Source organism: Lacerta agilis, chromosome 4 (assembly GCF_009819535.1).
Source record: "Lacerta agilis isolate rLacAgi1 chromosome 4, rLacAgi1.pri, whole genome shotgun sequence".
NCBI classification, from domain to species: domain Eukaryota; kingdom Metazoa; phylum Chordata; class Lepidosauria; order Squamata; family Lacertidae; genus Lacerta; species Lacerta agilis.
This window is the reverse complement of record NC_046315.1, coordinates 81,523,716-81,550,453: the sequence shown is the minus strand read 5'-3', so window position 1 is coordinate 81,550,453 and position 26,738 is coordinate 81,523,716. Positions and strand designations below refer to the sequence as shown.

Genomic DNA, 26,738 nt, shown 5'->3' with positions numbered 1-26,738 from the left:
AATATGGATATACTGGCCTGGTTTAAATATAACACTGAACTATGGCTTGTTCAGCAAACCAAGGATTCTAAATGCATGGTGTACTTTCTGTAGCAAGAACCATAATAAATTATTGGTGCTTTCATTTATTTGCAAGGAAAAATATTTCAGTCAGTCAGTAACACATGACAGTCAACAGGTATACAGTAAGCAGGCTTGACACTTTGAAAGTTGAGAATGACAAAAATTTAGTAAAGCACTTTGAACATCTTGCATATTCTAGATACAAAAATTAATGTTTGCTTTTGTGTGTGTGTTTTAACAACTCTGCCTTATCAAGTTCTATGAAAAATAATCAATCATTATTGCGTTGTTGTTTTACTTTGATCATGCCAGGTTCTTGATTGTTGAGATATCCACATGAAAGGTATGCAGCTACTGGGATATGTTGTTCATTTGTCACTACTCTGCCATCCTTCAACAGCTGAAGCCAAGAATACCCAACTACAAGAAATGCAAAGGAAAAAAAACATTTATAATATTCACACCTTAAGTATATACTGTAATATAACATAGCCTCATCTAGCAAGACTTGCTGAGTCTTATACTTCCTCTCCTAAAATACTGTTAACATGTAAGGAGGACTCTACCCAGTGGAACAAAGCACACATTTTTATCTACAGCAGTTAGATTGTAATTTCAATTTTAAAAAGCAATTGACAATCAACTTATTTCTCTAAAAATGCTATTAAAGTCAGTAAATATATTTAGCATTGGACTCTTTTTATTGTAACCCAGCAACAAGAAAATGGTAGATTTAATGATAAATCTTCAGAAACTATGAAATCAATGTCAGACTTTGAATTCAACACAGAAAATCCAAGTCAATCATACCTTGTGCTTCAATTATGTCCTTCTTTTTGGTAGTCCCTTTGCTTGAACTATCACAGCTGACGTGGTAGAAGGTAAACAACAAATGATGTTTTTCATGTAACTGTGTGGGCAACTCTATTTTAATCTAAGAAGAAGAAAAATATAAGTTTGGCTTCAGAAAATAGCCCTAATAGTGTTGTGATATGCCTCATAAAATGTACATATAGGAAATAATTTTCAATGCAATTAAAGTAAGATTTAGAACAAGAGATCATACACTGGGAGCAACTGGTGAAAAGTGGATTATACGCACTAAAAAAAAAGACAGATATATGTGAAACTCTAGAATCATTTCAATGGAGATGGCAGCTGTGATCACGCAAAAAATACACACAGTGGACTTTCCCTCCAATATAGTGGAGTGCATTGCATGATCAAATGAATTAGGTCAGGGTTATCTAAAATGGAATGGGTAGCATATACAGATTTTGACTAGTTTGCATGATTTCAGCTTAATATAATCTTAAGTGTACAGTATTAAAATACAGTAGTAAAGTGCTACCCTTAAAAATTCTAATTAAATTACAAAAGTGAATATGTGAGTTTAAATATGCAACAAGGCTGAACTAGAACAATAATATCCAACAGAACATTCCAGGTATGCTTACAACAGGACTGTAAGATGGAAACTGAGGCAGACCTACAGCTACCTGATAAATTGATTAAGACAGTTGCGCTCTAATTCAAGGAACCAGTTCCACTTTCATCTCACTATATTTTTAGAAACTGGCAAGTGTACAATTGGATACCTCATCATAAAACTCTGGGTTTTGGTGATGATGCAGAACTGTAGCAAATGCTTGTCTTGTAAATACTGGTCCACCGGGTCTGCCATAGATGCACTAAAAATCAAATAACAAAAGAAAGACTTACTCTATTGTATTTTAGGTCAAGAACATGAATGAAACATTTTTTGATGTGCTGTTAAAAAATCCAAAGAGAACTTCCAATATCATTCCATAAACACAACACTAGCAGCAACATGCCAAAATACAGCCTAGTGAAAGGATCTCAGGTAGCAGGGCTGGAAAATGAATCTGCCTGATACCTTATATAGCAGGAGAAACTTTCTTAGCCAAGAGTCACATTCCCTCTTGGGAATGCCTCCAGGAGATGCCATATGGGAGTAAGTGATCTGACTCTTATATTTTAAGGTGGGCCACATTCCAGCCATACAAAACACTCTCTCTCTCTCTCTCTCTCTCTCTCTCTCACACACACACACACACACACACACAACACACACCATTCTCCATTAGGTAAACAAGAAGTGTTATCATGTTTCAAGGTCGCATTCCAACCAGGCAAAAGCATATGAGGAGGATGTAGAGAAGGCCTGAGGATATGTAGGGAAGAGTCCCAAGGGGGATACTGAAGTGCATTGCCCCTGGACCCAAAGTTTCCCACCCCTGCCTTAGGAGAACTGATTTTAGTTAAAGTAGATAGTCCTGGGCCTAGATAAACCAATGCTCCCACTCAATGTATGACAACTACACAAGAACTGTAGTTGTTTTATGCAACTAGACTGTCTACAATTTTAGACCATAAGCTCCTGGAGGCAGAAACCTGTCTTTTTGCCTAAGTTATTCTATAAATTCACACTGCATCATCTAGAAACTATATTCAAATGTAAGGGACACATAAACCAAAATTAAGTAGCAGCTGTGATTAAAGCATACTCTGCATAATACTTTACTGAGAAAAGCATGTCTGAATAATCAGTACTCTATTTTTTTCACTGAAATCATCAGAAGGATCACATACTCAATACTAGGCTTCCTCAACCTCAGCCCTCCAGATGTTTTTGGCCTACAACTCCCACGATCCCTAGCTAGCAGGACCAGTGGTCAGGGATGATGGGAATTGTAGTCTCAAAACATTTGGAGGGCCGAGGTTGAGGAAACCTGCTCAATACTTGGCTAAAAGTACAAAAGGCCCTACTAAAGGAAATGTAACTCAATCTAATTGAAAAGGCCATAAACTTATTCTGAAGCAAACTGATTCCTGCCTTCAACCACTAGGGGGAGGTTGAGTTCCTATTTGAGGACACCTTAACTGCACAGAATAATAAACAGCAAGTTTTTGAATGAACTGTTTCTAATATCTGTAAGTCAGATCAACAAACCTTTAGAGGTATGGAATCTTCATCATCTGAATCCTTGAATTCAATGCAAACTGCAATATTTCTTGCCTAAAAAGAGCACATACAGAGATTTTTGTTTTTCCTAAGAAGTGCCAGACAAGCAACCAAAACTTCCAAGAAAGAACACCAAATTCAATTCAGATTCAATTTGGTCTTGAATCTGAATGTTATTAGTGGCCCATTAACTCACCTTTGCAAATGACTTTTGACTGTCATATTTCAAGTGCTTTGGATAAACATAAAGGTGATTGTTGTAGATGGTGAAAGGCTGAGTGTGTTTTGGTATACAGGGAACAAACTCCTCTACTTCAAACGTTACTACTGTCTTGGTACTGTTTTCAAACTGTTTCATGGGAATGTATGATGAGCTAACAAAATCTGAAAATATATTAAAAACCAATAAAAAAATTGAAGAAAAAAATGCTTTTCAGCTATTTAAAAGTAATTTTCTATACTTACTTGGGATGTCTGGAGAAATATTATCAATTGTTATGTCTAGATTTCCTAAAATAACTGGTAACTTGGCCATCTTTTCAGGTCTATGGAAGAAGGAAAAAACAAAGTGACTCAACAGAAAAATCACTAGGGATGGATAATACAGCAGAACTCAAATAGGTAAGAAAACACCCAAAAGGCTTGGAAAGCATGACAAAGTCTTTCCCCCCAGAAAGATAGGTAAATACTACATTCCTTGGCAATACTTCTATCTCCTAAATTTGTGCAGCTTTTCACTGAAACCACACCAAGTCCAATTTAGCAACTTCCCTTGACAATTTGAACCTCACAGACTTGACTTTTTTAGCCTTATGACAAGAACAGCTGTAGTGACCACTGTCTCCAGTCAAACTTCTCACCTATAATCTGTTTGTAAAAAAAAAAAAAAATCATTCTTCCACAGCACCCATTTAACTGAAACCTTAAAACAGGAGAGGTCAACCCAGAGCCTATGGTATGATGGCATTCATTAAGGCCTTCTTTGGTGCCTCCGCCCTCCATGATAAACAGCAAGCACTTGACAGATGTATGTGAAAACAGATTTGGCTCTGAAGTTGAACTTGCATTAGTAGAAAGCACTTCCACTCATACTCAGATTGTTTTCTTTATGGAAAGAAGCTTGTTGCAGACTCAGCTCAAGAGATATTACTTTATTTGTTTGAATTAGTCTTAGCCACATTATTATGAATATTTATTAAATTTCTATACCACCCTGTGATCCTTGGATGAAGAATGGTATAGAAATTTAATAATTTACAATATAAAACCACAAAAATACACAACATAGTAGCAAACAAAAACAATACTCCACAGTATAAAAGGCCATAGATTGTTTAATTAGCCAAAGGCCTGGGAGAAGAGGATTTTTTCTACCTAGCGCCTAAACATATATAACCAAGGTGCCAGGTGCTGCTTTAAGAGCCCTTAAGGACAATAATGCAGGATGTAAGTATTCTAAATAATAAATATGTACAAGTACTCACTTTTTGAAATCAGCTAACAATTTAAGCATGTCTTCGTTTGAGAGCTTGTTACTGTCTTGTTTGTAGAGTGCTGAAAATCGTGCATTTTTGTCTAGTGTCCCAGATGCATCCTTAAACAGTGTCCTGAAACATGAACTCTTATATAAGAATCTCATTACAAAATGAAACAGAGAAAAAAGTAAGTGAATGCTTGACATCCTGAAATTATATTGGCAAACTCTGCTTCACTGAAATATGCATAAATGGTCACAAGAAAGGAAGCCAAAATTTATTGCGTAACGATACCTACACCAGTGGTTCCCAAACTTCTTTCCCCATGGAGCATTTGAAAATTGCTGAGGGTCTTGGCAGACTACTTAATTATTTTTCTGCATGTTGCAGCAACTGTAATGCAATGAGCAAGAAGCGGCATGATTTTTATAAATTGTACTTTTAGTGCTTCTTTTATTTCTTATATAATGCATTTTATTGATTATAATTTGAATGCCATAGAATGCAGATTGTAATGAAATAAAATACAACAAGAAGCAATAAAAACACAATTAAAAATCAGCATGAATATTTAATACAGTGAATTTGTGTTCTCAGCCACAAATTCACAGAAACACCACAGACCACCTGAATAAAGCTCACGGACCACTGGTGGTTAACAGAGCACAGTTTGGGACCTCCTAACCTACACAATGTATTTTTCTAAAATAGTATCTGGTTTTTTCCAAGTCCTTTGACTTAAATACAATAGGCTGAGAGTGACTTTAGCCTTGCCCACTAAATGCAAGGAATTCTGTCCCAAATACTAAACTGAGTTTTGACTAAAATAAAAAAGGCACACAAATTAATACACTTTGAAGAAAAAAAGCCTGTCTTTACCTAGCTGCCCATGCGAATGGCATTCTGTACTGTCCTAACCGCTGACATGCCTGCTTTGCATTTTTCAGAACTTTTTGAGCAACCTGTAAGTGATAATAGAAATACGTAAGTTTTTGATCAAATAACATTTGGTTTATTTATTTATTTAATCTCACTTCCACTGAGAATGACTTATCTCAAATACTCATCCTTCATGATACAGTGATACCTCGGGTTACAGACTCCACTAACCCGGAAATAGTACCTCGGGTTAAGAACTTTGCTTCAGAATGAGAACAAAAATCGCGTGGCAGCAGCAGGAGGCCCCATTAGCTAAAGTGGTACCTCAGGTTAAGAACCGTTTCAGGTTAAGAACAGACCTCCAGAACGAATTAAGTTTGTAACCAAAGGTACCACTGTATTCTTCTTGACAGGCCACAAGAAGGGTCTCTTTCCCAGACTGGGAATTTTGGATTGGAAGGTACTGGTGAAGATTTTAACACTATTACTTACAATAGTAGCCAAGACACAGTATGAAGCAAGACACATACACATCTATATGTGTTATAATTATTCTCACCAAGTACCTGGGTTCCCTTCTTCCTTTTCCCATTTCTGTTACTTTACTTGATTATTAAAATGCATATATACATGGTATTATTTGTATGCTGCCTTTCCACTGTTCCAACCATGCTCAAGGCGGCTTACAACACAAAAAATACAAAAGTACAACATAACAAACTATAGGCAGAAAAAATCAAAGGGGAAGAGGAATCCTACACACAAATGGTGAGGAGCCAGCGGTATGTTCTTAAGTTTCCAAATATGATTTGGAGGACCAGGTTTATAATGTCTGAATTGAGCTAGGGAAATCAAGAGTGAAATTTTGTATGTGTGTTCAAGGCAACCATGAACCTCAGTTCAAGTTCTGCGGGGCCCTGACTGATTTCAGCTACAAAAGCTGGGGCTGCTGAACAGATTATTGGGTTGGGGTGTTGCTTGGTGTTGTGGAAACTGTTTGCCTTGGTTGTGTATTTTTTTAATGATTTATTTCTTGTTTATGACTACTTTTGTTATGTTGGTGCCTTTGACTATGGAAGGTTTGAAGCAGGTCAGCAAATGATGGCTTGAAAGCAAGGCACTAACCACAGTTCTCCAGCTCTGATGTCATAGCAAATTATGGTTAGAAAAAGCCAGGAAGTGAAAGACTGAACTTTCAAGCAAGCAGGGAGAAAAGGGAGAAGGAACAGAACCTGAAAGCCCCTAGTGTATCTCCAAACCAAAGCTGAGAAGACCTGGTTTGTGATGTCTGCACTGAGCCATAACATTCAAGAGAGATATTGTACCACATTTTGAACATTCATGTTTAACAAAGGATTCAGAATCTGATCTGTATACCTGAAGGAGCATCTCCGCCCCAATCGTTCAGATTGGACACTGAGATCCAGCACCAAGGGCCTTCTGGCGGTTCCCTCACTGCGAGAAGCAAAGCTACAGGGAACCAGACAGAGGGCCTTCTCGGTAGTGGCACCTGCCCTTTGGAACGCCCTCCCATCAGAGGTCAAAGAGAAAAACAACTACCCGACATTTAGAAAATACCTGAAGGCAGCCCTGTTTAGGGAAGTTTTTAATCTGTGACATTTTAATGTATTTTAATATTTGTTGGAAACCGCCCAGAGTGGCTGGGGAAACTCAGCCAGATGGATGCGGTACAAATAATAAATTATTATTATTATTATTATCATCATCATCATCATCTGATCTTTGACCCTGAAAAGTTCATTTGCCTTGAATATATGTACTACATTTTAATACTCCAGTGTTTATGGCATCACAAACAAACTGAGACTTACAAATGGGATGTCAAACAGTCAAGAGTGTACCTTAGAAGAATCAGAACTTTTCATATATGGTTCAGCACAGTGAGTAATGCTCCCTTGCAGGACTTTCTCTATTCTGGCCACTAGAAATATATCAGGATGTGGACACGTCACTGAGAATATTCCCTGAAAATAAATGCTTGGTTTATTGACACTGAAATGAAAATAGAGGTCTTTATTTTGCAAAGAAGTGGAAATAGTGACTTCTTTATTCCTTACCTGTTTGGGATATTGTAACATTATCTCTGGAATAATATCCTGAATCCGATGTAAGCAATCACTGCTGTCATTTAATACCTGTTGAGATGCACTACCTAGCATACTCCTCACTGTGCTATGATTCAAATCCACATGGAAATCTGATGAAATCTTCCGGTTATCTTTTATATCAAAAAGTGACAGCGTTATGAAAAATGGCTCTACCTGGGCATTAAAAAAAAAAGTAAACATGGGATTAAGGGAAAGAAATAATGGGTACTTGATAATTGGCACATAGAAAGAGCAGTTATTATTCTATACAGTGACTTTTACTTCATAAATTCAATGTGTTAGAATTGTATTTTAGACCCTCTATAGAGAGCCAAATACCTTATACCACCGAATATCTAAAGATTTTATGCTCTCTTTTAGGAAAATGCATTTTATTCAACAACAAAAATCCACACACTATAATATGGCACTACCATGTTTGCTATGTAATCAACAACAATTACTCATGATGTTCCACAGAACTTATGCCTTTCCTCTTTTCTCTCTTTCTGCTGGCAATAGCCATTGATTCTGCTCCTGGGCTGGTTCATAAAACTCTTGACAAACATCTACAGGTGCAATTATGTCCCTCAATTTTTTTGTTTTCCTTAAACATCCATTAATACATCAAGGGGGTAAATGAAGGGGGGGGGGGTTTCGGCATGATATTGATTCATCATTCCAATATCAAGAGACTTGAGAACTCTCAGAAGTATTTACATTTGTTGTTGGTCCCTCCTCATTTTCAGCCACACAGCTTTGCAGATTGAAAGATAAATCATTGCACTTCACCAGAATCTTCTTCCCAAACTTCTCTTCAAATGGTTTTACTTCTGGCTCAATACCAGAGAAGTCAAGTTTCTTTAAGATAAATAGAAGAGAGAAAGCAATGTCTCACTTGCCAAAAAAGAATACTTATTTCTTTAAAAATTTCAATTTTCCTACCAAATTATCAAACCTGTGCATCTGGATCCAATGCAAAGAGTTTAACTCTGCTTTCACTTTTGAATTTGATTTCAGAATCTCTGGAACTCTGCAAAATAATAAGTTAATATTTTAAAACAGGATTTTTACTACAGACACAAAAGGTTGTTTCTTTAACTGTAAACATATGTTACGATTTTTCTTTGCAGTAAACAATAATTTACTTATGAAATATTTCTAGAGAAAAGTGAATAATTGGTACCATTTCACAGAGTTCTCACAAATATAACAGATTAGAACGTAAAATCACAGCAGCATAGTGGATCCTAAAAATGTACATCTCAAGCATCAAAAACCAGAGTAAAGAGCTGCATCTTCAGCATTCATTGGAAGCTGTATAATGAAGGCACCATATGCACCTCTGTGGGGAGGCAGTTCCAAAGCTGAGGCTTAGGGTATGCCACAGAGAATGCCCTCCCTGGGGAACCAGGCAGAGGGCCTTCTTGGTAGTGGCACCCGCCCTGTGGAACGCCCTCCCATCAGATGTCAAGGGTATAAATAAATTATTATTATTATTACCCAGACACAATCCAAGTGGGTGCTTCCAAAAGTACATCTGCAGAGATTTTGTAACCCTGAAGCATACATATTTGCTTACACTGCAAAGTATAGAAAGGTATATCAGGTATATCAAGAGTGTGAGGAGTTGAAAAACAAAAAGTTGAAAAGGAATCACCGTAACAAGTGCCAAGGTTAAGGAAGTAGAGCAGAAAGACTGCCTGTTCTTATGAGAAGAAAAACTAATAAAATGAAAAGGAAGCATTAAGTCATTGAGACAAAGTTTATAGTGTAACAATGGGGCAAACTTTCACATTTGGCAACATATTCAGTTCTGCACAGTTGTCCAGGAATAAAGTTTATTTTTGCAAGAACTACTTTTCAGTTATTTTTGTACTAAAACACAACCTTCCTGACCAACATACATCCTGTCTAGAATTATTTTGGTTCAAAAATAAAGAAGAAGACTGACAGGAGATTTTGGCACTACGCTAAGAATTAAGATGGCACAGTGAACTCTGCAAAACAAAACAAAAAAACCCTCTGCAACGGTAGTTCATGAAAATGAAGAGGACATATGATAAGTAGCATATTACCATTGGAAATTCTGCCACAAAGTTTATTAAAAACAAAACAAAACAAAACAAGAAAGCATTCAAAATACATAGGGCACACATTGTGTTACTTTTGAGAATGCTTAAGACATGGATGGGACACCTGCACATGCTCTCCAAATGCTGTTGGGCTCCATTAAATCCTCTGTATGGCCAACAGAAGAGAATAGGAGTCGGAGCTCAACAACATCTGGATGCTTACAGGTTCTCCATTCCTATGTAAAATGTAGATTTGTTTCTGTATAGAAAAAGATAGCTAACAGATTGATGGTGAGCATTAGAGCCTAGTTCACAGCACTCAGGATTTTTCTGGAGAGGTTCGAAAATAAAACAAAATAAGCTGATTGTAAATAGGAACAAAAACTACACAGCCCCTGGAAGGCAGGGGAACACAGCATACAACAAAAACATACATGCCAAAATAGATTCTAGCATTCACGGAAACAGGAAGCTGCATTTGTGGCACCAAGATTAGATATAATAAGCAGGTGTTCAGACTTTCAAGGAGGAGCCAAATCTCAATTATTGCCTATAAACCAAACATTTCCTATTTCACAGTATATGTGCTTTAAAAAGTACAAATTTTAGAATTCTTCACACTTTTAAGTTTTATATCCAGCTTAACTTCAATAAATTAACAAAATGTAGTCCAATCTATCACAGATAGATGATTAGTTTATGCTTGTTAAAATTCATCCAGCATCACTGGATACTGGATGAAGGGAGCAACTTTCTGTAGTAGCAGGAACTCGTGCAATTCTATGAAGAATGCTACTAATGTGGCTCTCCTCCCTCTCTTTCTCACTGATCTTGCTACCTAGTGTCTGGAATCACCAAGCACTGTTAGATAAGAAACTTTTATTTGTCTTATTTTAGGAAGTTCAAGGCCAGCATATTGTTATCTAGGCACACTCATGATGGCACAGAGAAGCTTATCTTAAAAGCTCAGTCTTTCCATTGCACAGACAGAACAAGAAGTCTGTTTTTGAGCAGGGAATGCTACCTTTTAAAAATAAGTGAATAATTTGAAGCAGCAAAAAAGAAGATGGCAAAGCACAGAGGCTTTAGTTGATGAATCACAGATCTGATACTGGAAACTATCATCCGTCTTACAGTTGAGCCTCTATAGATTGCTTTAGTTAAACTAGACAGACTAGTCCACCCATTACATTCTTCAGTATAAGTGGTATAAACGTGTAAAATAGCAACTTCATGTTGGGGTGGTTTTGGTTATCAATGGAGGGGAAAACTTCGTTGTAAGTTTTAGAAACTATTAAATAGCTATTTCAGAAATACTTGTCTGATATACATTCAGCAAAATAACACAGTCAGCAGTGCTCCCATTAATTAGGATTAGATTGTGTAATTCCTTTACTGACATACCAAACTTTAAAATTTTAAAAAGCACATTACCTTGGCACTTTCAGGAAAATAGCTATCTATACTGGACGAGGAGCTGTCCATCTTGCTTTGCTCATCATCTGGAAATTTTAAAAAGTGAAACTGTAAAAATTCACTGATCACTTTAGGAAAGTGCTATAACCAAAATGCTGTAAGGATTAACTTGAAATATGGAGAAGGGAAATTTTAACTTGAGATGTTTTTGCTGTAATCAGCAATTCCCTCAATACTTTTTTCTAGCCACCATCTTATGGACCAGTTGCTTTTTACCGTGATACTCTAGGTAAAGGTAAAGGGACCCCTGACTGTTAGGTCCAGTCATGGACGACTCTGGGGTTGCAGCGCTCATCTCACTTTACTGGCCAAGGGAGCCAGTGTTTGTCTGCAGACAGCTTCTGGATCGTGTGGCCAGCATGACTTAGCCGCTTCTGGTGAAACCAGAGCAGCACACGGAAACGCCGTTTACCTTCCCGCCGGAGCGGTACCTATTTATCTACTTGCACTCTTGACGTGCTTTTGAACTGCTAGGTTGGCAGGAGCAGGGACCGAGCAATGGGAGCTCATCCCGTTGCGGGGATTCAAACCGCCAACCTTCTGATTGGCAAGCCCTAGGGCTCAGTGGTTTAGACCACAGCGCCACCCAATACTCTAAGCACTCCCTAAATAAAATGATTCACAGTTTAGTCATCACCAAATCATTCAGATAATTCTTTAAGGCCATCTCAGATGATGGCAAGCATAAATCTTAAAAGGACTAGACATAGTCATGGTAGATATTTGTATTAACAATTATTAGTAATCACAGGTAGATAAAATCTTCATGTTCACAGTATAACTCTGAGTACCAGATACTGGGGAGAAGCAACAAGGGAGGGCTGCTGCTTTCATGTGCTGCTCATAAACTTCCTAAAGGCATCTGGCTGGCCATTGTTGGAAACTGAATGCTGAACAAGATACAGATTTAATCTGACCCCTCCCCCCTTCCCTTCATAAAGTTGGCAATATCATCCCAAACCTAAAGGAAAAATAGTCAAACCTAAGAAACCTGCCACCCCTGCAAATGCAAGAAGACAAATGGGGCTTCAGTGGAAGGGGTAATCCCTTCAAGAATATTGATGTTAGCTAGCAGCTGCACAAAGAAACAGTATTTCATGCAGTGGCTGAATAAAGTGAAGTGTGTAGTTACTATATTTTATTTAGTAGCCAGAAATCCTTACAAATCTTTATTTTAGTGAATCACATTTTCTAAATTATGAGCAAACGTAACTTGCATTTACCCTCATGGGAGTCTCCATTTCTTTTTTCTTGCATTGCAGCTTCAAAATTTAATTGGAGAATTTTATTTAGAGTTGCAATCCATTCTTCCATTTCTACTTCACTGTCTGCTGCAAGAAGATAGCTACTCTTGTCTTGCATTTTAAGCTCAAAGGCAAAACGCCGGACTTTGTTGTTCTGCAATATAATAAAGGATATTAACATGTTACCTGCAATGGATTTATTTATTTATTTTTGTCATCTGAGGTCATCACACATATATAAGCATTGGGCAAATGCAACTGTTTGAAGTGGAGAACAGTATCGTGCATAAACATGTTCAACATAAATCCCTGGAGCTTGTTAACTTTTTGAAGCCCTTTTTGATTGCTTTTTCTTGGCAAGTGGGAAAGGGATTCTAGCTTCACATTCACAGAATTAAATCTAAGCATATGTTTTAGGCAGGGTGTAATTTTTGGTGTGTAGCTAAACATATAACAATAAAAAATACATAATGTAGGGCCAACATAAGAATTGTTTTTAGGTTAAATTACTGTATTAATTGTTTTATAATAGTAAGATAAATAACTAATTTAGTTAATATACCGTATATATTATCTGTGTGCATGCCTCTGAACATTTTGGAAGGGAATAGGGAAGAAAAGAAGAGAAGAGAAGAGAAGAGAAGAGAAGAGGGGAAGCAGCTATTTTCATCAAGCAAGTGTAAGGCTTCATTTGAAAATCTTAACTTTTATAGTCCTTACAGCTCAATAAAAATTACTGCACTGTGGACACCACGATTAAGAGTAAATTTAATTAACTGTGGGCCATTGGCAACATTTCCCAAATGTGCTGCTGTAGCCCATATTGTACTGTGGAGAAGGGACTTGAAATACAGGAAGTAGGAGACTCTAGAGTGCCAAAAAGATGCAGGTCAGAAGAGAGCTCTAAAGCTATGGACTATGAATCAACTATGTAAGCAGAGGGGACCTAGCAACTGTCTGGAGTGGAGAAAATTATTGTGGATCCCAAAGGGGCAAGTCCCCAGACACTGAAATTTATGATATGGAGTAGCCATCATGAAGCCCTTTAGGTGCACCAACCCCTGCCAGCAGGACCAGCCATTAGGAAAGTTGGGAGTTGTAGTCAAACAACACCTAGAGAGCCACAACTACTCTTTGGGATTCAGAGGTGCAAATGTCAGCTCTTTTTAAAGTTTTGTGATTGAGCTATGTTTCAAACTTTCACACAGATAAAGAATTGGAATTAGTAACCAACTTTATCATATGGTGAGGAATACTTACGACTATTTTCTTTTAACCCTAAGATAAAATTTCACACATGGGACCATTTATAAATGAATGAATGAATGCATGCATGCATATATAAATATATACATACATACATACATAAATATCGATTTCACACATTCTGATGCAGGTCTACAAAATCTGTAAACTAGAATACTACAAAATATAAGCAAAAGATGTTTATTGCTGCAAAGCAATTTGTAAGAATGTATGATTGCCATTATGACTGAAATGCAATAATCACTAGGAGAGATCCAAGAACCCAATTGTTTCCAAGTTTGTTCTATCAGAACAAGTCCATAGTGTTCTTTGATCAGAACACAGATGCAAACAACCCATTTTTGGCATTTGTTACTGGCAAGATTTAGACTTGGAGTTTACGTTATACTTTGCTTCAAAGGGTTTTTTTTAATATAAAAAAAGAAGTTAATATCGGAAAGGTCAAGTGAAAACATTTGGGAGTACAGCTATGAATGTGATGAAGCTCCTACAACTGAAATCCCACACAAGAAGTTATGCAAAACATTTTACAGTCATATTGCAGCACTGTTTGTGCTTCTATTAGATCTTCATGCAATCTTAAATTCCATTCTGTGATTTATTTATTTTTCCATTCTTAACTCAGAGGCATAAAACTTAAGTCAGCAGATAATCACAAATAATCAGTTGACAGCAGCAACCAACAGAACACTTAGTGGCAATATTTCTTGATTGTTTTATATAAAAACAGAGCACTCTTTAAAATATTGATATGAACTGTGCTACCATTATTGATTTTTTAAAATATAAAAATGCACGCATTATTTTAGACTATTTGCTCACTAATAGCATAGAAACATTATGTTTATCTAAATCATCCCTATTATTCAATATGCACTGAGGGAGCAATCGTGTATATTCAAAAGTACAGTGTGTTTAACGAGGTAAACATCCTACTATATCTATTTATGACTGCCACCGAAACCTATTTATCAACTCCAAAAGTACTGAAGAGAGACAAAAGGAACATAAAGATTTAAGTTTGTACAATACTTAAACAACATATTAAACGGTATAATTCTCTACTTACCTGGACCACTCCCATGCAGGAATCCAAAAATATTGACCCTTTTGGTTCTTTTGATATTTTCTCATCTTTGTAGAAATTTAGGTTATATGATCCATCACCAAGTTGGAGTAGATGAAAAAATCTTCTTTTGAATGACTATTTATGAAAAAGTAGTCACATTAAAAATATGAAACTAACAAAACACACACAAAAGCACTCAATTTCCATGCACCATAATCCAAAGACCCTATTAGGAACATACAAGGGCTTGCAAGCCCCCAAACAGGAACGGTCATATTGCCCGGCCCAAAAGCAGCTTCAGAAACATCCTGTAGCATTGTGAAGAGTGGTTGTCAGAGGAGAAAGTGAAAATGCACTTTCACAGATCTTTAGTAGGGAGTTCTTCGGATTTCAACCCCAATGCTACAATGCACTACACACTCTGAAGTGCTGTTGAAATCAGTAATATTGACAATGTGCAACTGTGTGCAATACCACAGTCCACTGAAAGTTTAGCAGAAGAGATAAAACCTACCCGCATAGTAACACTGATAGCACTGTTCATGTTGCCTTTGTATAGCCATCCTTGTTTTGTAATTCCTCCCTTCTGAGATCCTAGAGAGGCTGCATCCTGGGGTTGGTTGGTTGGTTGGTTTTAAAAAAAGAAAAGGCTACAATAAGACAGTGATACATATTTTGGTCCTTTATCATGAGCTGCTGGTTCTATATATACAGTGGTACCTTGGAAGTCAAATGGAATCTGTTCCGGAAGTCCGTTTGACTTCCAAAACATTTGGATACCAAGGCATGGCTTCCAATTGGCTGCAGGAAGCTCCTGTCGCCAATCAGAAGCCGCGGAGGACATTCAGGTTCCAAAAAACATTCGCAAACCGGAACACTCACTTCCAGGTTTGCAGCGTTCGGGAGCCAAAATGTTCAACTTGCAAGGTACAACTGTACTAGAGATCAATAAATAAGTCAATTTCAGTTTCTCTCCGTTTCTCATTTTTCCAACCTTAAATTCAATTTACATTTCTACATCTTTGAGGACCCTATTAACTTGTCTGCCAATTGTAGTCAACAGTTTGAAGCTACTGTGGTAGATCAAGATTGCATCGGCTTTAACATATGTTTCCTTGAGGGAATAAGGCAGGATATGAGAATAAAGAATTAATTTACAAACTCTGAATGTACCTCATATCACACCATCTGTTAAATCAAGAAGACAATGCCCTAACTAATTACACAATAATTTTATAACAGAAAGTGACTTTCTGGTTCCTGTAGATCAGGTCATTTCCCCATCAAAGTTGCACACAGGTCATGTTTTCAAATGTCCTTAGAATCAAGCAAAAACTACTTAATGCTGATAGGTTGTGCCAATGGCCATATTAAATTATTATTTAAATTTTTGTTTGTTTCACATTTAACTACTGAGATTTAATGACACTTTCTCTAGTTTTGAATTAGAGAGTCTGAGAGAATTTCTACCAGTTACAGTGAAGTCAGCAGGAGTTGACAATAGCGCTAGGATTACTGAGCTGCCAACTCTGGGAGCAGATATGCATCACAAACTAAAAACTGCGTTCAGACGGAGATTTTACACATCTCTGATAACCATCAGACACTCTACCATGCTAGAATATCTGAATAATTATTACATTACAAGAGTTTGAACTGACTAGTTGAAAGCAGAAGTCATATGCTTACCTCATCCTTATCTGCTTCTTCATCAACTTCATAAACATGAACTGGAAGTTTTTCTAATTTGGTCGCTTTGCTAAGAAAAAAAGAATACCACATCCCACAATAATCAGTTCAGGATGACTAGGGTAATGAATGGTCAATGCATACAGTATGCATACTTGAAAGAACATATATTATTAGTTTTCCTAAATGGAAGTAAAAGTAGTAGGGCTTTTGTGGGGGCAGTGGCAGGTGAGACACTGTGCATGGCATTAGCCTTCCATGTTCAGCACAGTTGTATTTTATTACAAAATGGTATTCTATTTCTCTTCAAAAAATATAAAAAAACTAAGTTCCTATTTGCAAAGAAACTATTAAAAGGAACTTTCCTTCAATCTACAATGATCCTAATTAAGGTGTTTGGGGCATATTCGCTATATATTCCGCCAATACTAACACACTGATCACATTCACCCCTTCCCATGTTTACTGGGGTTTTGCATTATTTGGCACATTCTATGCTCTTTAATAAAATGGAGTTAGCAACAAGTATGTCCTCTCAAAGGAGAATTTGTTGTCTTCCAAAAAATGTCTGCCTCTCCAATTATTCCCATTTTTCAGAGGTGCACTGTAAAGGTAAAAATGAAACTAAGACATTTAAAATTAACATTCCTTATAGTGTTCCCACACATAGCAACTTCAGATACAATGGCGGTACAACAAAATAGCATAAGAGCCCAATGACTCCTGTGCCCTGCATTGTTTCCACTGAAATATGTACCGGTAACTTGTACCTACATCTGCAATTCGGGGATCTCAAGCCCCTTTCAGTAGTTCCAAAGAAGATGTACCAAACATGTATGGGGCATGCAGGATCTTTCTTTCAACAGGCCTATAAATCTTGAAGAAACAGGGTTCCCAGTCATAGGCAGAAGTGCCTAACCAAGTATGTGAGCATATAAGGAAGCACATTGATACAGCCTACTGCTGCAGTGCTGCTCTCTGTGTTCATTGAAGGAGCCCTTGAATATCCGAAGGGGGCAAGGAAGAGAGGCAAATCTATTTCAAACATTACATAAGCAGCACAAAGATAAGGAATTGTCATTCACCAAATCACCCACACAGCCTCAGATTAGTTATCCAAAGTTTACAAGCATCTTTTTGCAAGTACATTGGTAGTATATAATCCTAGAAAATCCTACTCACTTTGGAAGCTGTCGAAACTCTCCTGAGTAATCTTCATATTTATAATTGACAACATGCCAGTCTGAGTTATACGTTTTAATGCACTGCAAATAATGTGAAAACATAGCGTTGAGTGAGATTCTTTATAGAACAGTGTGATTTTCTTAGCAGTGTGAGAGCTTTTTATTTAAATTTTTGCCTTTAAAACTGTCAGTTTAAAAAATCGATGAGATTTGTTATTAGTGAAAAAGCATTTCTCCCCATTAAATAAGGATAGTAAGAAAAAGTAAAACAATTAAAATGCACCCATATACTGTACAAAATTTAACACAATTAATATTACTGAATATACATCTGAATATACAACTAGCTTGTTCTGCTGCTAATTTGGCTAAAATTGCAGCAAAGCCTTTTCAACCCTCGATCAGAGGAAGTACATTTTTACTCCACCCATGCTCTGCTAACATAACAATTCTCACTTATTTTCACTTCAACACTAGCTTATCTTGCATGTTGGTCAAACTTGTTATAAGAGCTAAAGCTATGCTAGCAACTAATTTGTCATAAAAATAACACATGTATGAACAGACAAGAATAGGTGATTTAAAGCAGTATTGTCAGAATGTCTTTACCATTTCACAGAACACACTAAAAAGTGAAAGCTTTTTAAAACTCTTCTTAAAACTCCCAAGAGGCATCAACAAAACTATATGTCTTCTGTTCCAGCTAGCTAGAGCCCTCAACAGGATCATTCCTTTTAGGGTTGATAACTATGTAACAACATTTTGCTGCATGTTCTACTTGCTACAACATAAAATTAAAAATACAAAGCATGGAAATCAAGTAGCAAATACACTAGAAACATTACCTCTTTAACAAATAAACTCTGAGCTTCTTTCTCTGCATTATCAGGAATTGTAGAGCATACATATCGATGCTGTCGTTTCAGTACTGCTGTCTTTAGTGAGAGATTAAAGTATAATTAATTGCAAGTAGTTTTTACTTGTATTTATAAGTGCTAATTACATCCTCCAATGCAATTCTATCAAGGTCTACTCAGACAAAGCATCACTGAGTTCCATGTGGCTTACTCCCAAATAAATATGGCAAGGACTGCAGCTGAAATGAATATAAAATTCAACTAAAATGATTTCTAAAATCAAATAGCTCACAAGGAAAGGTTTGTTCTTCATTAATTTGTTAATTCATATTTTTTTCAAACTATATGTAAAATAGCAAAATACACACTATGGAAATAAATTGTCATTACAGTATTATTATAAATTACATTTCTATCCCACCTTTTTATCCAAGGAGCTCAGGGTGGTGTACACTCCCCTCCTCATTTAATACCCACAATGATGCTGTAAGGTATGTTAGGCTGAGAGGCACAACTGGTCCAAGGTCACCCAGTGAGCTTCAATACCAAGGGTAGATTTGAACCATGGCCTCCCAGGCCCTAGTCCAACCACTACACCACACTTCATAACTAACACATTTTAATTGTAGCCTGGATTTTGTTAGTCTAGTCATCATACATATCATTCTGAGAGAGGACTCTGTCCCTTAGTGCTCACAATCCTGTTTTTGAATCACGAAAAAAGCCAAGAGAAATTGTCCCGGTTTGTTTTCACCTCTTATCTCAGATTAAACTTTTTAAGCATCTTTATTCTACAGTTGTTAAGGCCGTGTTTGACAAACACAAAACTGAAGACTAATTTTCATAAGGGTGTGGACTGGCTGGAAGTTTAACTGACTAGACAGACAAGCAACCTCAGCGGCGGCTCACTCTGATTCGCTGCTTGAGACAAAATGGAAAAGTGCTGCCTCACCCGGCCACTACCACTACTGCCATTTCCACTGCTTGTCCCTGCTAAAGCCCTTCCACATCAGAGAAGTGGTGGCAGCAGCAAGAGCTCACTAGAACCCACCGCTGATGTCACTTCTCCTCATTTCTCTCGTAGCAGCTTCTCCTCCTCAATGCCACAAACCTATGTTTTGTCTATTGGGGTCAACAGACGGATGGCCTTCATTTTCTTTCTCTGAGTGCAGATGAAAAAATGCACTCCCCTAATTCATCAGCCCATTTGGGGGCAGCAAATTTGGGGAAATATTTTGGAACTATTCCTGGGAGTGAAGGTTAATTTGTATTTAAGCTTCAGGAAGCTTTCCTCATTTGCTTTAAAAAGATAAAGAAAAAAGAGCAATCATACTTTGCCCTCAAAAGATGTGGTGGATTGGTGCAGCACCTAATGTTATGACATAGCACTGGAAGAGCTGACAGAAAAGCAATTTAAAGAAAGAAAAAGCTGTAGTTGCTACTGAGAGGTCCCCTCCCTCCCAAAATTATGGGGAGTTACCCCAAAAATATTCTGTAAGGGAAAATCAGCCCCCATTTTTGCCTATCTCAAATTCAAACTGAAATAACTTTTTGTCTCAGCTATATTTTTAGTCAAAATAATTCTTTCCTCCCCTAAATCAATCCTCCCCTGGCATATCCTATATCCCCCTCCTCCCATCAGTGTATGAACTATGAGACTCATGCCCCTCCCAACCTTCTACACCGCAAGAATCCCTCATCTACAAATCTTCATATACGGTACATAACTTCAAGCAAAGGATCCCCAAGTGATTTGCCTCTTTTGATGTAACAGTCTTATGACTCTCTCAATAGCTATTAGCAATGGAGTATGACATTACATATTATATGGAGTACAATAACATAATATGGCTACTATTGTATTACAAATCAAATTGTACATCAGGAAGTCAGTTCTGTGGCAGAACTGGTAGTTTAATTTGTTCTGTAAAGTACATTATGCATATTAACTTTGATGTATTCCCAATAATTCTTATCGAGATTATGGCCTACACTCTAGGATGGTTTTAAACTTATTTGGAGTCTTACTGGATTGCTAACAAATCCCAAGATGTTTAACTTTCTTTAAGCCACAAATACATTTGCTATTGTTTGCAGTCACACCTGCTTCCTGCATTCAATACTGGTCTTTCCATGGATACTCAACATACTTCTTCCTTTGTTCTGCTAAAAATAGCATTATCCAAACATACAGATAAACATAGTTCAAACCCTTTAAAGAAGAAGGGCATCCTTCTTTAAAACAAAGGCCATTTACCAAAAAAAGAAAAGAGAAAAAAATAAAAAATAAAGGAAGAAGAGAAAGAAGAGAAAGAAGTAACATGCTCATATCCAGAAAAAAAATCAGCATTGCAGCATTCCAGTATTTATATCAAACGTTTCAGGCAAATACCAACAACAAAAAATCACTCATTTTACTTTGCATCAGGTTACATGGGCCTTCAACAAGAAACAGAGAAATCTCAAAGCCAGAACCATGATCATTTTCTTAAAGGAGTTTAATGAATAGTAAAACCCCAGTAGATCCTGCAAGTCTCAAGAAGATACAGCAAGCACATGAAGCAGGTCTGCCATGCTATGTTACATGTTCATTTTTTGCACCATCTCTGTCAATATGGTTACATACCAATCTGAGTTACTTTCATGATAGCTGGATAGCCTTCAGAATAGTTTTTGCTGTGTTGTTGTTTTTTAAACCAATGTCACCATGCCACAGCCAGTTATAGTGGTCAATCCCAGAGCAGTTAAAATACTTTCACATGGCTGCAGTAAGAAATCCAAGTATTCTTGTGAGACAAACTAACACCGCTGGTTGTGTTTTTATGCTAGCTGTACAACCAGGTTTTAAGTAGTGGATGGAAGACTCTATATCAGGGGTGGGAACCTCTGGTCCAAGCGACAAATGCAGTTGTCCAAGCCTCTCTATCTCGCCCTTGGGATTCTTTCTAACCACCTCTGACTGCGCCCTCTAGTCCTGCCTTGCAACCTCCTTGAGTGTTTTTGACTGGCTGGAATGTGTCCTTGAACTCTGATGGTGCATTTTGCTTGCCTTGATTGGGGATAGAAACGGATGCATGAGTTTGTGTAGAGAATAGCTTCCTATATAAAGGAGGGGCATTTTTTGCTCCACATACTTTTGCTTCTGTGTGCACCACTGGTGTGTGTGGCCCCTAGAAAATTGCTGAGAAGAAAATGTGGCCCTCAGACTAAAAAAGGTTCCCCGCACACAATTGAGTTAACCTTATTCTGGAAGCAGAATATTTGTTTATGTATATTTTTAAATAAAGAACTCTGTCTTGGGGGGCGGGATCCCATAGTTACATTGAGGTGATTAGACATAGTAAATTTCATACTTTTTCTTTTTTATTTAAAAATTGTATTCTATTTTTCTTTCAAAAAAGAATACAAAGTTGACAACAGTTAATCAAATTAATAACAGATACAAAATACAATAAAATCAGAAAGAGTTTTACAACAAAAAAATGAACATGACCAAAGCCACAGAAGCAAACAAAAGACACAAAAAAGACAGTGGGGAAATGAGCTACACAGCCATTTGCCGAAAGCCAAGTTGTGCAATCCCAAAGACCCTGGCTTAACAACCAAGATGTCACAATATGTCAAAACCACACAGTGATGGGAGTTACACCAGCGCCCCTAAGGGCAGCTAGATTCCATGACTGAGAATCTGTACCTGCCTGCACATCAGACACACAGAGCAAGACACAGAACCTCAGGTGTTGATCTGAGCATGCAGACATAAATGTACAAGGAGTCACTCAATTAAAAAAAAAATCTTTTTTTTTTTTAAAGATTAGGACCAAGACATTGAACAGAGTCTGGAGACAAGTAAGCAGCAAAGAAGAAACAATAGCTTTGTTTCTTCATAATGGTAAATCACAAGTTTACCATTATATGTGTGTGTGTGTGTGTGTGTGTGTGTGTGTATAGGGAGGGGAAGCAATAGTAACCGGTAAAATCAGTTAGGTTATAGCGTGAATCTAGGTTTAAAGGAAATAGCATTTGATGCTGTATAGCTAACAAGGTAATACACAATAACGTTTTTTTAAAAATTGTTAGTGTTGGAATTAAAGACACTACCTGGAAGTCATCATAAGGGAAAAGTAGCATCTCACGCAAGGCATCATTGAGGATTTGAGTTTTCTTTTGAACAATGACATTTTCATAGTCTAATGGTTCAATGAGCTTTGGTTTTGCCTAAAAAGAAATAGAAATATTTAAGTTATCAGATAACACAAATTTATTTATAAATATACTAATGTGGATTTGTGTATACCCATGGGCTACTGCAGCACAATTCTACACATTAAGCTCCATTTAAGTGTGTTTAGGATTGCAGACTTAATAAAGTTAGAATACCATAGAAACAGAGTTTGAACTGAACTACAGATAACAAAGTGTTTGTATAAAAATAATATAGCCAACATGTGTGGAGAAATGGCTGTACACAATGGAAATACAAGTTTTACTTAAGTTCAAAATACAAATTATGCAGGTTTATGTATATAAAGCAATCCATTCATTTTAATCAGCACAGAATTATGACATTAAGCTGATGCTTCACTTTTATCTAATAGCTGCATTATTCTCAAGTATTCTCCTAGTTTACAAATGAGGTACATATTTTACTCTTATCACTGAATATTGTGCAGCCCTTCTTAACACAAGGCAAACACCTCTAATATCTTTTGCTGCAATTAAACAATCTGATTCTAACGGCTTGGATATCACTGTAATACCACTATCTAATCTATTTATGCATCTAGCCATTATACAAAAATACTTACATACATACATACATACAATTTAAGCAAAATTACTCTACTTATAACATAAAGAAACTATGTAAATTATTGTTCAACTCCAAGTGAGCAAATGATTCTCTTTTATAGAATCCCTGAACAAATAAATAAATAAATACTTTTGGATCATGGATCCAGGTAAACCTCTAGCTGAAAGTGTGAATACTAATTATGCTGCAATAGGACATTTTACATGTCTTGATAAGGTTTTTATTGCTATCTAGAAAGGCTCTAGTTGTGTAAATACCATGGAAGGAAGCTGGCAGAAAATAGTACTAGAATGGTTTAAGTTCACTTTTCTGCTTGAATTCCCATAAAGTATTTTTCTCCTGAATGCTCCTTTTACTGGAAAATATGTAAAATTTCTCTGTATCAGCAACAATATGTGGGAATTTAAGTCCCAACATTTAACAACTGCATGAAGTAAATTAAGGCAAGTCAGAATACTTTCTACCAAAGATCAATTTTTCCTATCTCAGGATTCAGAGGAAGATACGGCATATGTTAAGATTTTCTTCAAAAAAAAAAGACTTCTTTGGAGGCACACTGATCTGCACATAGGTTGGTCAAAGTTAATTCAGATTTTCTAATATCAACCACATGGGAACATTCCTGTTAAATAAAACGTCATTTTGGATGGAGTTCAAAAGAACAAAATGTTATATTTGGAAAGAAACATTATCAAAGGAGAGGCTAGAGAACTGGGAGTGTGCAACTAAGTTTTTTATTGTTTTTTTTACAGAGAACATTATTATAGAAAAGAAAAGTATGCTTTGTTTGTTTGTTTAGCGGAGCATACTTAGTTCAAAGAATAAAAAGAACACCCACATGCAAAAGAATAGGCAAACTTAACTACAAAAGTAAACGTGGAAACTGTTATTGACATAATAAAATAGACCAAACCCTAAAGAAATACGACAAGGCGCGCACACACAGCGTTTTTCTGTTTGAAATACAACTTGACCATAATATCCCACTTGTTACTCAACAGCTAGATAACTAAATCATTACATCTCTAGTTATACAGTCATATTTTCGCCGAAACCACCAGCAAAATCTAATGATTTCTGCAAATGAACAAATCAGGATGAGACTTATTACAAGCAGTTGACCATTGCCAATGAATGTGAAAGATAAATTCCTTTAATCAAGGAACACTAATAAAAAGAGAACATAAAGGTAACTGACCTTACTCTGAGAAAGGCGTACAGCAGAAAAGTATCAAAACTTTAACAGATATGATATAGCTACCCATCCAGGTTTTATTAGAAACAGATTGCCGTGACATAGGTATTTCACACAACTGTATGTGAAAGCAATAACCACACTTGATAGCAAACCAGAAATATTTTTATTATGTGTATTATTTATTTATTAAAATATTTCTATACTACTGTATCATAAAAAACATGAAAGCAGTTTACAATAATATCTATATATAATACAACACATATACATTTAAAATCAGTGACCATCCATTTTCTTAATTGCCTGCATAAGCCAGGTGGCAGATTTTAAATGCTGAAATGTGTACAGTTAAGAGTTTCAGCAAATTTTCTGCCTTGCTTCTAAGACAGAAGCATTAAGGACTCCAGGGACATTTTCCCAAAAGAATATTGTAGACACAAGTTTAGTTATTATCTTCATTTTTCTCTCAGTGTTCGAAACAGCAACAGTGCAGCACAAAGGAGTAAAACACAATAGAAGCCATTTGGATTCAACATTCTAGTATTAGGACACAGATCAACTCTGATTTGAGTTTTTGAGCCAATAAAAGCCAATAAATCTGTGGGTGAGCTATTTTTGTTTACTCCTAATCTAAATTTAATTCAGAATCTTTTTCAAAGGAAATTGTTTCTCAATTCAACAGTATTGCTGCTAAATTTGTTTCTGGTTTTAAATGATTAGCCTGCCATATAAACAGAGGATGGAAAGGGCAGCAGCAGAGCAAACCGATTGGGCGCCTGGGGATGGTGCACGTGCTCTGCGCCCGGGAGTGGGGCCAACCGCCCATGGGGCAGGGCCAGCTGGGGCAGGATGCTCCGCGGGGCCTCCGAGGAGTCTGCCAGCCTCCTCCCACTCAGCCATCCTGAGGGGGAGGCAGCAGGTGGACTGTTTTGGCAGCACGGAGCCTGGGCATGCTCAAGCCACCGCATCTTTCCCAGGAGAGACGCGTGGTTTGGGCGCGCTGCAGGTCGCGCGCTAAGTGCCACCCGGCATTTTGGCAACCCACCCCCACCACATATCCCTTCTCCCACCCTTGGGAAAGGACACAACATAGAGCTCAATGATAGCATCTCTCTTCTAGCTGAGATCCAATCACACCCCTTCATGTCAATTAGTTCCATTTGGTGCTATTAACAAATACTAGTTCTTAGTTAATCTCAAAAGGGAAACAAACTGCCTAAAGAATCTGTTACCCCTGTGCATAAACTGCTAACCATAATTTATTTCCTCCACCAAAGAAAATATACATAGAAGAGCTAGATTCTGTAATTTGTAATTTTCACACCACTGTTTAGATTAATGATACTATGGGGTGGGGAAATAATGACTATTAATCCATGATCAAATACCCACTTGTTACCACTGGGATGCAGAATGATACTGAAGCTCTTTTATAGCTAGTGAAAGAGCTTCCAGTTGCATACATCCAGAGAATGCAATTCACATATGCAGATATCTTCCAGATCAGCCATACTACAGGTGCAGAAGCCAACTGTGGGGAGGGCTATGGGTGAACCAGTTAGTGCTGTGTCACAGACACCGCTGCCTGTATGTGCACACTTGAACAACTGCCATATTTGTGCTCTCCTCACCAGTCTAACAGGTAAGCATGCAAAAGTCTTCTCTCTAAAGCTTCATAATACCAATCTGCAATAGGAGAAACACAACTAGAGGCACACCCTTCCCCTGTTTATACTCTGTCAACAGCGGATCAGCACTGTGTTAAGTTCCTGCTTCAATTCCAGTTGGCACTGTAAGAGAACAAGCCCATCTATGTGTATGCAAAGTTCTCTTGCTTTTGTGGTTCTCTGGACAAGGGCCCAGGTCTATTAGCAACACTAAGAAAGAACACTGGTTTTATGGTATCAGGTGGAAATATCTCCTACAAACACAGCTCAGACTATTGTTTTTAAATATGCTTCCTGAAATTCTATTTCCTGAAAGCTTCAAAATAAGGCATATCATGGAAAGTTTCCTATGAAAAAAGGCATCTGGTAAGATTACAAGATACTGATAATAGCATGAAAAGTTCAAGCAAAGTATACGCACACAGTGTAAATTAGAGGATCAAGCCCCAATAAATACACATTTCCAATGGAAAAATAACTAATTAAAGCAGCTAAAAATATTACTGTTAAAGACAAGCCTGGAAAAAGTTACAACCTCTTCCTCAGTGTGGACAGTTATATTCCTTATCTCTACCCACAACCAGTTTTAAACTCCTTTCCTAATTTACTGTAGATTTCCCATAAAATTTGTTGTTTGAATACAAGCAAAAGTTATTTTTCCCTATCATAACAATGTTTTAAGATTTAAG

General features: G+C 37.1%; 1 protein-coding gene across 23 annotated transcripts in view; it reads right to left on the bottom strand.

Moving 5' to 3' along the window:
• Nucleotides 1–26,738, bottom strand: part of DOCK9 (dedicator of cytokinesis 9) — a 97,428-nt gene that overhangs the window by 41,495 nt on the left and 29,195 nt on the right. For all 23 annotated transcript variants that reach the window (XM_033147827.1, XM_033147831.1, XM_033147843.1 and 20 more), the window contains exons 2-21: nucleotides 22,473–22,589; nucleotides 18,360–18,449; nucleotides 17,513–17,595; nucleotides 16,331–16,400; nucleotides 15,156–15,251; nucleotides 14,642–14,776; nucleotides 12,286–12,460; nucleotides 11,021–11,088; nucleotides 8,470–8,544; nucleotides 8,232–8,372; nucleotides 7,482–7,685; nucleotides 7,266–7,388; nucleotides 5,404–5,486; nucleotides 4,534–4,656; nucleotides 3,515–3,594; nucleotides 3,246–3,433; nucleotides 3,038–3,103; nucleotides 1,662–1,754; nucleotides 874–997; nucleotides 362–483 (exon numbers count right to left, since the gene is read on the bottom strand). In XM_033147827.1, the coding sequence (XP_033003718.1) occupies nucleotides 362–483; nucleotides 874–997; nucleotides 1,662–1,754; nucleotides 3,038–3,103; nucleotides 3,246–3,433; nucleotides 3,515–3,594; nucleotides 4,534–4,656; nucleotides 5,404–5,486; nucleotides 7,266–7,388; nucleotides 7,482–7,685; nucleotides 8,232–8,372; nucleotides 8,470–8,544; nucleotides 11,021–11,088; nucleotides 12,286–12,460; nucleotides 14,642–14,776; nucleotides 15,156–15,251; nucleotides 16,331–16,400; nucleotides 17,513–17,595; nucleotides 18,360–18,449; nucleotides 22,473–22,589 (2,256 nt within the window). The remainder of the gene's footprint in view (nucleotides 1–361; nucleotides 484–873; nucleotides 998–1,661; nucleotides 1,755–3,037; nucleotides 3,104–3,245; nucleotides 3,434–3,514; nucleotides 3,595–4,533; nucleotides 4,657–5,403; nucleotides 5,487–7,265; nucleotides 7,389–7,481; nucleotides 7,686–8,231; nucleotides 8,373–8,469; nucleotides 8,545–11,020; nucleotides 11,089–12,285; nucleotides 12,461–14,641; nucleotides 14,777–15,155; nucleotides 15,252–16,330; nucleotides 16,401–17,512; nucleotides 17,596–18,359; nucleotides 18,450–22,472; nucleotides 22,590–26,738) is intronic.